At 46.6% G+C, this 15,556-nt stretch overlaps 2 protein-coding genes across 7 annotated transcripts in view; one reads left to right on the forward strand and one right to left on the reverse strand.

Annotated features, from left to right (window-relative positions):
* Window positions 1-15,556, reverse strand: part of LOC149308408 (uncharacterized) — a 154,491-nt gene that overhangs the window by 42,305 nt on the left and 96,630 nt on the right. For 3 of the 6 annotated variants that reach the window (XM_089535740.1, XM_089535741.1, XM_089535745.1), the window contains 2 exons: window positions 5,289-5,530; window positions 4,049-4,247 (listed from right to left, as the gene is read on the reverse strand). The gene's annotated coding sequence lies outside the window, so the exon portion shown is untranslated. Of the gene's footprint in view, window positions 1-3,826; window positions 3,945-4,048; window positions 4,248-5,288; window positions 5,531-10,466; window positions 10,540-15,556 lie in introns of those variants that run through there. The other 3 variants (XM_089535742.1, XR_016282147.1, XM_089535743.1) reach the window with 3 other exon arrangements.
* MIDN (midnolin) overlaps window positions 1-15,556 on the forward strand; it is a 36,645-nt gene that overhangs the window by 11,649 nt on the left and 9,440 nt on the right. The window contains exons 3-7 of the mRNA XM_089535739.1: window positions 1,500-1,587; window positions 2,308-2,370; window positions 12,232-12,672; window positions 14,059-14,185; window positions 14,891-15,178. Coding sequence (XP_089391865.1) covers window positions 1,500-1,587; window positions 2,308-2,370; window positions 12,232-12,672; window positions 14,059-14,185; window positions 14,891-15,178 — 1,007 coding nt within the window. The remainder of the gene's footprint in view (window positions 1-1,499; window positions 1,588-2,307; window positions 2,371-12,231; window positions 12,673-14,058; window positions 14,186-14,890; window positions 15,179-15,556) is intronic.

Consider the following 15,556-nt stretch of genomic DNA (forward strand, 5'->3'; position numbering starts at 1 on the left):
TGGGGCGGAAAGTCAAACTCTTTCCTAATTTTCCTTAAAAGGGGGGCATCAGAGAATAAGAACTCCTTTTAGTTGAGTAAGAATGGAAAAATTCTCTTTGGATCCCTGCAGACACCAAGTAGGCCAACCAGTTCCACCTCCAGGAAGGAGAGGATGGGTCTTTTTCCTCCCTCCTTTCAGGAAGGTATCCTTTGTTCTAAAGGCTTGAATTTGGATCAGCTAAGACACACTCCCCCACCATCTCTGTGCAAAGCTTACCTGCCATTATTTATGTACATATATCTGGAAAAAATAGGTGTGTGTGTATATATAACTATATATATCACATCTCTATCTCCCTGTGCATATAAAGAAACATCAAATATTGCAGAGAATGGAAGATTCCCCCCCCCATAAAATTGTGGAGTGTGGGGGGGGGCATCTTCTTGCAATGGTGGCGAATGGGTTGAAGTGAGGCCTTCCTCTTTGTTTAACCCAGTCCCTCTTTTGTCAGAGCAGGGAGAGCCCAGGGGGTTCTTTAACATTCAGGTCAGGTTTGCCCTTGCATGATAAACCCTGGAATTGCCACCTCTCCCCCCTTTCCTCCTTTCAACCTTGCAAAAAGACACATGCAAAAAAAAGCCCCCTCCTTTCCAATGCATCTTATTACCCCAGCCTTTTCTTTCTCTCTCCCAGCCGCTTTCTCCTTTCGGAAAAAAGGAAGCAAAATCCAAATTTCCCCTCCGTATATATTTGCATTGAGCAATTTAATTTTTGGAGAAGAGGAGAAAAAAGGTTTGTTTTAGTTCCCGGTTGCCAGCTGATTTCCACAAATATGAAGCAAGAATGAAGAGGGAAGGAAATGCACCCAAATAAGGAGCAGTGCCCTATAATGCATGTATATATGTGTGTATATGTATATAGTAAATGTGCGTGTATATATATATATATATACGCACACACAGTATATGAAAGTCTAACCTCCTGTTTTCTTGAGTCCTTTTCTCCTACGCCATCAAATTTTGATAGACTGTGTGTGTGTATATATAAATACAATTTTAAAAGCTCTGACTTGCTCTCTGCTCCTTAGAAGGGTCCCTCCAATTGTCTGGAATAGTAAGAGGGTTGCATTGAGAGAGTTTCTTGACAAATGACTGCGGAATAACAGCTGAGGGCGACTGAGAAAGCTTTTCAGATACTAAGTTTACATAAGAAGCGGAAAAGGGAGAGACATAGGGTGAAGCAGTTTCATGCAGGGCAGGGTGAGGAAGGCTGGGATCCCTTCCCCAAAGGCAAATAATCAGATATACTTTGGGGTTACTTTGGTCCTGGGAGGAATTTTTTTTTAAATCTGTGCACCCCTTTTAAAACGTTTCTTCTGCATTTGAAGTATTTTCGGATTAACATCTTTTAAAATGTTATTTATTTGAGATCATTTATTCTGGAAGTAATGCTTTTCTCTCCCCTTCTCTCTTCCTCCTCCCCTCCCTACTTTGCCATTTCCTCCCCCCCTTCTATAGTCGCCTTAGTTCGGGGAAATTGCAAGACCTGGGAGTCAGCGAAGGAAGCAAGCTGACCTTGGTCCCCACCGTGGAAGCTGGCTTGATGGTAAATGTCCGATTGTTTTTCCTCTCATTTTCCAACACATTCCCCCCTTTAAGATCTTTCAGTAAATGACCCCTTGCTAGTGGGTTCATAAAGATGACCTCTTAGGGACCAAGATTTCAGCTGTACTTCTCTCCCACGAAGGAGCAGACACTTTCTTATTGCAAAAACATCCCCATCTTCCATTGGTATACTTAAAAGTAAATCCTATTAAGTTCAGTGGCTCTGGTTTCTCAAGCAAAGTATGCATAGGATCGTGGCCTTAAGCTGATCTGGGAAGTTTCCCTGCTGGATCTATAACTGACATACTTCAAGGTTAAATGTTTGCTTTTCACACATGCATGTTCACCACTTGATGACCTGGATGCATGAACAGAATGTCACTAATGGGAATCTTCATCATGCATTGGGAAATAAATTTGCCAATAAGTTGAAGCCAACATGGGCTTCCCCTTCTTGTCCCTTCATTAATCCTTAGAACAACCCTGGGAGGTAGGCTGGATTGAAAATTGATCACACTCCCCAACTCCCTCCCATGGCCAAGTGGGGATTTGAACCTGAGCTTCACCCATCATAGCCCAGTCTGGTATATGACAAATATGGACAAATAAACACAATTCCTATTCATCTAGAGAAAATTTCCCATGCACCATAGGTGAGCAAGTAAAGTAGGATGTTGAAAAGCCTTGTCTTCCTCTTGTTAATTTAATTTATCTCCTGCAGTCTCAAGCTTCCAGACCAGAACAGTCCGTGATGCAAGCATTGGAAAGTTTAACAGAAACTCAGGTAAGATACAAATATATATATATATATATATATATATATATATATATATATATATATATTCTCTCCCTCTATCTATCTATCTATCTATCTATCTATCTATCTATCTATATAATGTAATCAGCTGCATTGTTTCTACCATACAAACTCCAATTGCAAGGGATTTTTAGAAAGTAGTTATATTGCTGGTCTGATGCAAGGGACAAGGGATGTGAGAGGCTTCTCGACCCCTTAGAGGCAAAAACCGAAATAAAATTCCAAGACAGGGTTTGTCTCTGGAAACCCTACTTTATTGAGTCATTTCATTGTTTTGAAATGGTATCCAAGAGAATGGAGTTTCAATGCTCTATTCAGTCTCTGCACTTGAAAAAAGTAATTGAAGTGCATAATTTGAAAGCAGAGCGCTCCTACACTTAAGGTGAGGAGGGTAGTGCTTTGGAAGGGGACACAGTTACCATGTTGCAGCCAGTTTCTGGCAGATCTCCACTATAGTTTAGGGGTTAAATTCCCCCCTCCCCAAATAGAGCCTGAAGGGGGTGAATGTTTGATTTATCCTCTTTCCACTTGCTTTGTCTTTAAATATATGGATTAATTTGGGGTCTTTTTGCTATCTTCCTTTTTGGGGCACTAGAGTTGCTAAGAAGGAAGGTGTGCAGGGCTAGGCCTCGTGATGTTTTTTTTGGGGGGGCACAAGGGGATTGTAGGGGGTTAACTGAGTACAAATGTCAGCCCACCATCTGTTCATGCTGAGGTTCTGTTTGATGTTGTTGCTTCTGTTGTCACTGTGTTCCTTCCTTCAGAGGCCTCCTCTGCTGTCATAAGGTTGTTGTTGGCGGGGTTGTTTGTAGGAGGAAGGCAGCTGAAGATCGAGGCTTGGGGGAGAGCAGGGATTTTACACCCCCTCAAATGTTTAGTTGTGTTTTCATGCTGGCACTTAAAACATGCTCTAACAATAATGGTGATAATGCTACTGAGTTGGAAGGAACCCATATGGGTCTGCCTATATCCCATCCAGCTGAGGCTAATCTTTGGTTTATGGGGCTGCAATCCCAAAAGGATCTAGATGGATTGGTGGCCCATAGGGCTACTGCTCCTATGCCACCCCAGATCTAGGCTAAGTCAACCCCTAGCAATCTGGTTTGTGTTGTTGCTTGCCTTCAAGTCGCGTCTGACTTGTAGCGACCCTAATATTTTCAAACACAGCATCCATCACCTCTGCCAGCCCCTCTGTTTGGGGGCTGTTGGAAGTTGTAGTCCAAACGCTTTCCGCCAGGCTGCCACTTGGGGATCAGGAAATGGCTGGCACTGTGTGTCTAAGTGTCTTCCTCTTCCTCTTTCCCAGCCACCCACCCAGCCACCCATCTGCATCCATCCTTGGCTGGCAGAAACACCCCTCCCTCTCCCTCTCTCTCTCTCTCTCTCTCTCTCTCTTTTTCAGTGGAAAGGAACTGGTGCTTACTGTTTGGGGGGGCGGAAGGGGACGCCACGCCTCTCATTCATACTGCAGGGATCCGGTTGACGTCATGCCTGCCAACCTTTCCCTCTCTGGTGGCGACAGCAATGAAAACCAACTTCCTCTGCTGCTTGGCAATGGGGGTGGAGAGAAAGAAAGAGAGAGATGTCTAAAACTTGTGTGTGTGTGTGAAAGAGAGGGAGTGTTGGCAATGAATTCCTCACCCACATGAGCCACTGGAGCATGAATCTCGTGAAGCTCTGAATCTCGGTTGCCCCGTTCTTTCTCATGTTCAGAATGTGGGTGTTTGCAACTGGGCGGGAGGCTTGATGGGCTTTTTCGTGCAGCCAGGAGAAAAGGCTGGAAGGGCGGTGGTGGAGGCTGGTTGCTGTTGTTGTTATGTGCCTTCAAGTTGTTTCTGTAGTGCCTGAATTCCGAAAAGAAAGAACAAACAATGAGACCTGTGGTATCCATGAGCCTGACATATTTGTTGTGGTTGTTCTGTGTCTTCAAATTGTTTCTGATTTATGAAGACCCTAAAGAAAACCAATCATGGGGTTTTCTTGGCAAGTTTCTTCAGAGAGGGGTTGTCAGTGCTATCCTCTGTGGCTGAGAGAGTGTGATGGTTTACCCAGAGGGTTTACATGGCTGAGCTGGGATTCAAACCCTGGTCTCCAGAGTCTAATGTTCAAACTGTTACATTACGCTATCCTTAGTGGAGAATAGGAGCTCTTATTTTTCTGGATATGGTTTGGCCACCTTTAACCAGGGGGAATGTTGAGGGTTGTGGGTATTGTAGTACAGCCTGCCCAGAATTTGGGGATGTAGGCAGTTATGGATGTTGTAGTCTGGCCCTCCAGGAGGTGGCAGGATATAACAGTGCAAGGAATTAGGGGGGTTTAGGGGATTAAGGCAGTCTGAGCTGGAGGACAGTAGGTTTGGAGAGGCAGGGGTGATGGGTACTGTAGTCTGACCTACCCAGAGCTTGCCACATTTAAGAATGCAGGGGATTAGGGCTGCTGAATCCTGATCCACTTACAGAGTGCTAGATTTGGATAGGCAAGGGTGATGGGTATTGTAGTCTGACCAACCCAGAGCCTGCTGCATTTAAGAATACAAGGGATTAGAGTTGCTGACTTTTTGACCCGCTTGAAGGATGGTAGCTTTGGGAAGGCAGCTTGTTGTCCAAGCTGGTTGCAGATTCAGAAAACCTGCTCTTTCCCCTAATTCCAGTCACAAGCATCTGAGGAAGCAGGATTGGAAGTCCAAGAAAGCTTATGCTTATGTTCTGGATGGACTCCAGCATCCCCAGTAGTGATGATGGGTGTTGCAGTCAAATGTGCTGGCAGAAAGCCACAAGGGAGGGAGAGGTGCAAAGGGAGAGGCATAATTGGACCCTCATCCCACCCCACCCTGGTGCCAGCAATGCCACCCACTCGAAGCGGTGGGAGGGGAAGTGAAGGGTTACCTCGGGCCAGTGCAGACGCGGCAGCGGGGAAAGGAAGGCGGATCGTGTGTACTCTGAGTCATGTTTCTTGGAAGTGGGATCCGCTCGTTCTCGCTCTCTCTCCCCGGTTCAGAGTCAAGGACAAATCGATGGAATTCTTCTCTGCCTCCTATTTTCATTCTCCTTCGTTCAACCCTTCCTCCACTTGTCAGCACCCCAAAATCCCCCCTTGGAGGAGGACAAACAGGAGAGAACAAATCTGTCTGAAGTCAAAGAGACAAAAATGCAGACATTTCAGATGGATGCTGGAACGCCTCCCAGTGTTACAGCCTGTCTCTATCCTCAGATGTAGGTGTGCAACTCCCTCCGCTCTTCCCCCCAAAATCTGCCTTTCCCCAAAAAAGTGTGACATGCTTACTCCAGAGTAGACATGTGCCCCGGAGATGTTGGTTTGCAATAACACTGACTTTGGGAGGAAGACTGAATAACTGTCTCTTCTGAAGCCATATACCTTGAGATCTGATAGGGTTTCACATCAACAGTTTGTTTCTCTGGGCCATGTGCAGAGAGTTTTCTAGTACAGAAGTTGGGTAACCACCTCTTGGAAGGGCTTGTGTTGTGTGTTGCTGCATGGCAGTGAGTTGGACTATAATATGTTCCGGTTTAGTTGATCTGTTTCCCTGGCACTGTGCAGATTGCAGTCTTTCCATCGTCCACTGCTAGCAGAGGTGGGATAGAGGGAGTTGTAGTCCAACATCTCTGGAAAGCTACCCAGGTAGGGGGATGGGTTTGATTACTCTGTGGCTGGAAAATTCAGCAAACATCATAACTTAGCTCCAGGCAACTGAGATTTTTTTGAGGGGCAAAATGGTTTGCAAGATGGCACATGGCTTGGATGGAAAATGAGCCCAGGTTCAAACCACGGGACCTCCAGTTAAAAGGATGGGGTGTCAAGTGATGAGAAAAGACCCTTTTTGGGCAGAGACCCTGGACGGTTATTGCCAGTCAGAGCAGACCGCACTGACCTAAGTCCAATGTAGCACCAGAAGGACTGGGAAGTTGACATTTAGAGGGAACCTCTTGAGCATCCTTACTTTTTTAAAAATCAGGACCTTATACAGGATTGGAAAAGACCTTTCTCTGTCTAAGACCCTTGAGACCCACTGCTGGTCAGAACATCCAACACTGGCTTGTTATGGATACATCAACCTGGTATAACTTATGTGCTTTTTTCCCTCTCATTTTGGAGCAATATGAACTGTGAAATGGCAAACAGCTCCATGGAGCATGGGCAGAACTGACCCTTAAAATGTGCATGATTTGGGGCTGGCATTCCTCGGTTGGACTTATTTTTGGAAGGTGGAGGAAGGAACAGCTTTTGTGCCTAGGTTGCCTCGTCTTTCTAGAGTCCAGATCTTGAGGACTAGAGCCTTCTGAAGTGACTCAAATGGTGCCCATTCAACCTCCCCCAGGTTTTGACAGGCTTGGTTTTGTAGGAACCGGCTGGCATTTTGCCCATGGATCTGTGAAAGTAAAAGTGCCATTTCATTCCCAACAGCTCCTTTTCGCCTGCAAAACAACTCCCCCCCCCCCAAAAAAAAAAAAGGCCAAGAGGCTAGGGAAGGATTATTTTTAGCTCCACTGTGAACTTGTGGTACCGGACCTGCCTGGTATGGGCCCACAGGCACTCAGGGTGGCCTCTGTTCAAATGACGGGCATAGAAGGAGGGAGGAGGACACCAGGGAAATGTGAGTCAGCCAGTTGGGGGGGACTTTAAGTTGGCCTCTGACGTCAAAAGAATCTAGAGGAAGGGAACCAGGGAGGAAAAAGAAGGAGGGAAACAGATTTCTCCAGGAGAGAAAAGAGAATTTCAAGTCTTTTTCTCCCCTTGCACTGGAGGGGGAGAGCAGCCCAGTTGCAGGACAGCAACTGGAAGAGAAGCTTCAATTTTGGAGAGGTACTTCTAGCCTTTGGCCTTCTGAATTTCCTGCATGGTGCTGCAAAAGCCAAATGCACAGGTATAGGATGAGGGAGACAAGCATGTGAAGAAGACCTTGGGAATATGGTTGATCTGAAGTTGAACATGAGCCATCATCTGAGGAAGTCGACTCAAGTCTACATAAAAAAGCTCATGCTGCCAGCTTCTTTGGCCCAGTTAGTCTCAAAGGTGCTACAAGAATGTCCCTTTGCTTACTGATTTTCCAGACTAACATGGCTAGGTCTTTGAATGAGCCAGCAGTGTGATGTTGCAGCAAAGAAGGTGAATAGTATATTAGCCTGCATTAATGGAACCATAGTTTCCAAGTCAAGGGAAGTAATAGTTGCGAGTTCAAGACTAGCAAAAGGGCTCAAGCTTGACTCAGGCTTGCATCCTTCCGAGGTCGCTAAAATGAGTACCCAGACTGTTGGGGATAAATTAGCTTAAAGTTGTAAACCCCTCAGACACTGCTTAGGCGGTATGAAGCGGTATATAAATGAAGCTTGTTTGTTTACTCATCTGGAGTACCATGTTGGACCTGATGGCCCATGGGGCTCCTTCCAGCTCTGTGGTTCTGATTCTAAGTCCAGTTTTCCTGCACGGTATGTGTCATAGTCCCCGAGTCACAGATGTAAAGCTAACAAGAAGAGGACACTGACAAATGATCATGTGTTAGCCTCAAAACCACCTCTATTCCGCTCTGCCAACCTCAGTCATTGTGTCTGTGCAATGGGCGCAGGATGCTGACACCGCTTTATGCAATGTGTAGTCTGGTTTCAGTGTGACTGCTTTCCCACACTCTTTATTACCTCTTCCGGTTAGCAAGAAGCTGTTTTGGTTTTGACGCCTGTGCAACTGCTGTGTTAGGCGGGACACCGAACTTTGGATTCTCCTGTGTTGCTCACGCAGCACTTGAACTCAGTTCCTTCCACTCCCAAACTTTTAACCCTCTATCTACTATGCCTTACTGTGTCTGGTCTTTAACAAAAACCATATAGAGCTGGGCTGGGCAACTCTGGCAGGTCTGGAGGCTGAGTTGCCTGACCTGTTAAAAATGAAATTAAAATAATAATAATAATTTTTTAAAAACCAGATCTTTTTATGGTTTGGAAAAGTGGGGATATTGGTTGTGAAAATAGTGCAGGAACAGGGAGGCTTAAGTTATTTCATAGACTCCTACATAGGGTTGGAAGAGACTCCCTAAGGGCCACCTGATCCAACCCCATTCTGCCATGAAGAAATACACAAGCAAAGCACACACATACCCATCCTGACAAAAAGCCAGGTTGCTGCTGGTGAAGGTTTCTGGGAGATACAAATCACCTTGCCTGTTTTTGACCATAAAATGAGAAATCTGGAGGGAACGAGGGCCACAAAACCAGCCATATGTGTCCCAGGGCCATATAAAGCAACACAGAGATGTCCTTGGTTTTGGTGTGTGTGTGTATCTGAAGGGGGAGAAGAGCAGGCAAACCTGAGGGGAGGGGTCGCAGAGGGTGGGGGATGAATTTAGGAAGGGTGCAGGAGGAAGACTCCTTCCCAGGTCCTCTTTAGGGGGAAGGGTTGCATGTGGTTAATGCCATCTGTGCTGGGCTTGAGCCTTGGAGAACAAAGAGACCGGGGCTTCCATTCAGATCGGAAGAAAGGGGTTTCCAGGATGGAAGGGGGGATGGGATATAGGGACGAGGGAGACGACAACTCTTTGTGTGGATGTGTGTGTGGATGTGTGTTGGGGTGGTGACCCTGTTGTTGTGGGTCCTTCCTTCTCTGTCCTTGAACCAACCCCTGATGCCTCCCTCCTTCCTTCTCTCTTTTTTCAATAGCAGGCCCAAGAGTTTGTCTTGGGCGGCTGCCCAGAGATCTTTTGTTTGAGCCAGCGGGGGCGGCCGGCTGGGAGTCGTGACTGGAATAGGGGAGGGATGGTGAGCGAGAGAGTGTGCCCTTTGTGGGAAGAAAGAAGAGGGAGAGCTTGGGATTTCGTGACCAGAGAAACCAAACAGGTCTTAAGATGATTGCCTCTTTTTGGCTCCTTGGGAGACTAGGTAGCTAGTCTACAGAGTGGATTAGGTGGCTCAATGGTTAGAGTATCCAGGCTCCAAAATCTGGGTTTGAGTTGAGCTGTCACCTCAGGCTGATCGATTTGACCAGCGATAGTCAGTAGCTCCCTTTCTTGTGATCCACTCCTGGTTTGAGTCTGAACTTTAAAAGGATCTTATCCTCTAGCTCTCAAAACACTTTCAGCACCTTGGATAGATGCTTTAAACTCTATATCATCGCCTCACCCATCAGTCTACGCAATCAGATATGCTGGGGTTTTATTTTGGAAGCCACAGAGGAGGAATGCAGCTTGGAAACAAATCTATTGTACTACAGAAAAAAAACTACAGCTCCCTACATCATGACAGTATGACAGCTCCTTGACTATCTGTGAGATTCTGGAAGCTGTAGTGTTTTTGTAAGTCACTTTTTCCAAGCTTTGAAGCTGAAAGAGGGCTATAACCATGGAGAATGAATTTGCATTCTGTGTATGCTCAGACAACCTCAGAGCCATTCCTCAGGTGAACCCTGGAAGGTTCCAAAATGGGTACACCATGCCTTGTAATGCAATATGTGAGTAAAAAGATTAGAGAGGATTCTAACCATCCTTTAGCTCCGAAACAACCAAATATTTCCTTTAGAGTCGGCCCTTTAGTTCCAGATACCAAAATCTGTGGGTGCTCAAGTCCCATTATATACAATGGCATAGTAAAATAATGTCCCTTATATAAAATGGCAAAAATCAAGGTCTACGTTTTGGAGTGTGTGTGTGTGTGTGTATGGAATATTTTCACACCATGGATGGTTGAATCTGTGGATGAAGAATCCATGGATATGGAAGGCTGACTGTATTTGATTTTTTGGCTTTTATTTCTCTTTCTAATACAAGACTAGGGACCATTTCCCAGTATGTAATTATAGCACCAGGATTCCACTTTAACTGCCATAGAGTTCACTCCTGTGGCATCCTAGGATTTGCCGTTTATAGAGACGTATTTGATGAGAGATAAGCCTCAGCAAACTACCCATCCCTGGATTCCACAGGATGCAGCCATGGCAATTAATGTGGAATCGTTGTGCTATAATCATGCAGTGCAGAAGGGCCCAGGCTCCTTGCAAAGCCTTCCCCGTCGCTCCTCCTCTGCCCCCATTGTATCTGAAACTGACACTGCCTCTCCACCCACCTCTTCCTCCCCGTAGCCGCCATCTGGCACGCACAGCAGGCCTGGCGTTCTGGGTTTCTAAAGCCTTCGTTCCCACGAGTTTCTCACAATTTTAGGGGCAGGGCCCTGAGCTTCCGGGATTTTCGAAGGTGAGGTTGGAACCACCGAGCATATGTGGGTTTGGGGCGGGATGGGCCGAAGAAGGATTCCCGCACGCTTAGGAAGCATTTTCGGTTGTCTTCTTTCGCTGACATTTGCTGCAAAGAGGTGAAAAGAAGGCGGAGTGAGTGTGTGTTGCGAGGAGGAAGCTGGGAGTTTTGCAAGTGCAGAGACTGATGTCAAATCAGTCCCCAGCACCTTTAGAAAAACAGACAGAATCACCGCAATAACATTCTTTGGACTCCTCTTGAAGGGTAGTCAGAGACACTCTGTGCGTGCTCAGGAGCCATCTTATTTCCCCCAGGAAATAACATAGCATTTTTGTGCTTGGCATTTTCCAAGCACATCAGGTGCTTGTCAGTGGTTCTTGTTGTTTTAATTTTGCAACCATAAGGTCTAGCGACTTGTGTGTGGTTTTGTTTGACACCCCCCCCAAGGTCTCCTTCTTTGGAGGCAGGCAGAAAGGACAGAGAAATAACCCAGTTTCTCATCTTCCCCCACCCTTTCCTGGTTCGATTGGCAAAGAGAAAAATTTCCAGTTGTGTGTCTGCTCAGAGCTTTATTTAAAAATGTGTTTTAAAGGTTCCGCCCTGGAACAGTAAACTCCACCTGGTTAAGCAAATATTTCACTGCCGCTTCCCCCCCCCCCCCCACACACACACACCCTGCACCCCTTCCCCAGTGACCAGGGCTACCCTGGGGCTCTCCGTTTGAGGCAGATCTCTTAAAAGTCTGGGTGTTATGGTCTATCCAAAGTGATCCTCCCTAGGGTGGAGTTGTTGATAGCTGGGAGTTGCCATAGAGGATAGGAACCTGCATGGTTTGACTCTGACCTTTCCCACCCCAGTTTTTGCCTTGATGCAGCTCTTCCCAAGCCAGAAACCTGTCTGTTTTAGTCTGCTTTCATCTGAGGCTGAGAGAGTGGGACTTGACAAGGTCACTCTGAAGGTTTTCATGGGAGAGCAGAGGTTTCAATGCGGATCTATTAGAGTCTTAATCCAACAGTCAAACCACCACACCGACTCATTACAGTCAGCCCTCCATATCCATGGATTTCTTGTCCGCGGATTCAACCAGCATGAAAATATTCAAAAAATGCATCAGTTCCAAAAAGCAGAACTTGATTTTGCCCTTTTATATAAGGGCCACCTTTTTACTACACCATTGTATTGAATGGGACTTGAGCATCCATGGATTTTGATATCTACAGGGGCTTCTGGAACCAAACCCCAGCGGATACCAAGGCCCCACTGTATCTATGTTTGTGGGGACCATTGTTACATGCCTTCAAATTGACTACAAGTTTTTACTGACCCTTAAATAAAGTTTTCTTGGCAAGATTCCTTCAGAGTTTTGCTATTACTGTCCTCTCACGTTGCAGAAGTGGGACTCGTGCATGGTCATTGAGTGCATTTCCATGGCTGAGTGAGGATTTCAACTCTGGAAGCCCAGAGTCTAGTACAACATGCACTACACCACACAGGCTCCAAAAACATGGCAACCCTCTTCTAGGGTTTTCTTGGCCAGATTTCATCAGAGAAGTCTTGCCATCACCTTCCTCTGAGGCTGAGAGAGTGTCAAAATGGCATTGAAACCTAAAATCCCTTCCATTTTTTCTTCTTCCCAGGTAAATGACTTCCTGTCGGGGAGGTCCCCTTTGACGCTTGCTCTTCGTGTCGGGGACCATATGATGTTCGTCCAACTCCAGCTGGCAGCTCAGCAGAACGGCGGGCAACTCCAGCACCGTCACATGGTCGCCAACCGTGGAGAGCAGCCCGGGACGGCCAGTGCCCCAACGACGTCCCTGCCAGCCGCTGGGCCAGCGCCTTCCGCTTGCCGTACACCTCACAGTGCCACTGGCCCCACCTCTGGTTTTGCCCGGGTCCCTACCATGCCTGCTTGCCAGCCGAGTCCCACAGCCTCCCCTTCACCTGCCGCAGCCACGCCCATGTACTGTAGCTCTGCCCATCCCACGCCAGTCACGGCGGGCATGTTCCGGTCACACGGCACCAGCACTCAAGCAGTCAATGGCCCCAGCAGTGGGAGCATGGTTTCGTCATGTTCGGAGGTCAGTTGTGGGCATGGGTGTCAATGTGGAAAGGGCAATTTGTGTTACTGAGGGGGAGGCACTGGTGAAATTAGGAGGTCCTGGGTTTGAGTCTTGCTCTCTGAACCAAGCTGTGAAATCTTGGAACCTAGTGTTGCTTGAAATGGGCAGGGTGCCAGTCAATAGGAGCATTATGTAGTGTTTATCACTCCAGCAAACTGGGTGAGCTTGAAAACCCAAGGCTTGCATGTAATTACATCATTTGGACAAGCACAGCATTCCAGGTCTTGAACCACTGCCACCAAAATCGGTAAAGTATCAAACTTCGGTTTCCAGAAACTACATCCAGCATGGTCAAGGATTCTGGGAAATGAAATGTAAAACTCCTGATAGTCCAAAGATAGGAGCATTCTCCGGCTCTACAGCTTTCCCAATTAATCCTCTGCCATCCCACTTTTTCAGCTGCATTTAAAATGCTCCCGTTTCTTTTCCCACTCCCCTGCCTTTGTCCTCAGCTTACTTCAGCTGCAATTTGAGTTAAAACTGTAAAAGTGGTTTGCACTCATTTGGAGATGGGGTCAGGACTGTTCCCTTCCCAGTGGATTCAGGCAAAAGCAAACTGCTGCAGTCTCTCCTAGCATGTCTGTTCGTCCTCATTAAACACTTTTGTCATCTTGATCACATGCTCAGCTTGCTCAGCCATGTATGTCTGGGTTTTAATCTCCAAAATATTGGAGGACATGCTACCCAGAAAAGCCTAAACTTAAAATATAGATGGGACTAACAGCTGCATTTAAGGCTGGCCTCTTTGGTCCACACCTTTCCTTCTTCCCTTGCCTTCCAGCTTCTCCCAGTTTCTTTAAACCATTTTTTTAATTCCACCTATTATTTTTGTCCTGATTTTCACAACCATTCCTTCCAAAGGCTCCCAGAGCAGTCTATCAATGCAAGAAGTGAGAGAAGTGAGACGGTCCCTGCCTGTAGGCTTTTAATCCTAAAGAGATGATACAGCACAGAAGGAGGAGGGAGAAGAAAAACTGCAAACTCTACAACTAGTTATTACAAGTTACAGAGTTCTTCTCAGGGAGGGAGGAGGTAACCTCCCCTTTCCTGAAACATTTGAACACTATGGGTAGCCTTTTTCTGAAAGCATGGTTTATAGAGAGTCAACAGCATAATCTCCTGATTTCACATTGATCTGGAAACAGCCCCTTTAGCTAAGATTTCTCTCTTGATTTCCAGACATAAGAAATCTGTGTTGTGTGCTGTAGTTGGCACCTAAGGGCACCCCTAGGGGCCACTGTCCCTGGGTCTCAAGTTTTGGCCTGAAATGATCCTGAACTCGCAGCCCTATTCTGTTTTTTCCTCTGCGTGTATTTAGTTTTCTGTTCTCTCCTTTCCTTACAGGTGGACTGTGCAGCGCGAAGTAACAGTTCTCCCAGCCCAGCTCAGCCTTCCCGGACCCGCAAACCTGGTGCTGTGATCGAAAGTTTTGTTAACCATGCCCCTGGTGTCTTTTCGGGAACATTCTCTGGTATGTTCCAACCCATCCTCCTCCAAAAACACATTTCTATCACAGGGGTTTCTTGGCAAGTTTCTTCAGTGTCTTTGCCATCTTCTGAGGTTGAGAGCATGTGACTTGTCTAAGGTCACCCAGTGGGTTTTCATGGCCAAGTCAGCATTTGAACCCTTGTCTCCCAGTGTCCTAGTCCAATGCCCAAACCATAGCGTTGCCCCATTCAAAATTGTTCAGCTATATGTATGACCACTACATACTTGCAAACTGGCAAAAGGGGGGCTGGATTTCAGATCCAACATACCCCATGGTATAAAGCAGCAGTTCCCAGCCTGTGCTCCATAGAGCCCTTAGTCCAAAACATTTGGAGGGCCATAGCTTATCCACTTATCCCATATACCTCCTGCAAAGCAAACGCTAAACTAAAATGACTAAATTGCCCTGTATGCCGTTACTATTAATGACAGCTAGCAACCGTTCTTTTAATAATGATTACATCAGCTTTCATTGTCGGCAGAGGAGCATATGTTATAGAGGCCTTTTGGCATTCTTTTAGAAAAAAGAACTGCCTTTGAAGAAAAGGAAAATATCCTTTTATATGAAGTTAGTGAGCATTGTAAGGCCTAAACAAAGATGGTGGTGTTGCCTGAAGTCCATACTAACTGTCCTATTCTCTCTCTTCCATCCTCAATTCCCTCCCCTTACAAAATAACCCAACCCTAGGCACATTGCACCCGAATTGCCAAGACAGCAGTGGACGGCCACGCCGGGACATTGGCACCATCCTCCAGATCCTCAATGACCTCTTGAGCGCCACACGACACTACCAGGGTATGCCCCAGTCGCTGGCGCAGCTGCGGTGCCAGACCCAGTGCTCCCTCTCGTCCTCGCCACCCTCTTCCCCGGATCTTGCCAGCAACACTACCTCAGAGAAAATGGCCACTGTTGCGAACCAGCCCTTGCATTTGGGTCCTCCATGTACGGGCCAAGGAGCCACCTGCAAGCCTGTTGGTAAGTCTCTGGGTGCTTTGGCAGGGTCCAGGAGGCATGTTTTTCCAGAGTCTGAGCATGCGATTTATGTTTTGGGACTACAACTCACAGATGCTTGGAGTGACTATTCTATATAGTTGACCTGCTTTGGCTGTTTATTATGAATGTAGAAACACGAATGAGGCCAGCGGTTTCATTTGAACCTGGAACCCTATTCACTCCCAAGAGTGTGACATGTTGAATCTGCTTACTCCAGAGTAGACACATGCCACTCCCCCCCCCAAAAAAAAACCCCACAAATGTCATGTTGCAATGACACTGGCTTTGGAAGGAATCTGGAATAATTTTCTCTTTTAAATATCTTAAGACCTGAATTTAGGGCTTCAAATCCCAGACTTG

The sequence above is a fragment of the Sceloporus occidentalis genome, unplaced genomic scaffold, assembly GCF_023333645.1.
Source record: "Sceloporus occidentalis isolate IW3139 unplaced genomic scaffold, rSceOcc1.0.p SCAF_8, whole genome shotgun sequence".
In the NCBI taxonomy this organism is placed as follows: domain Eukaryota; kingdom Metazoa; phylum Chordata; class Lepidosauria; order Squamata; family Phrynosomatidae; genus Sceloporus; species Sceloporus occidentalis.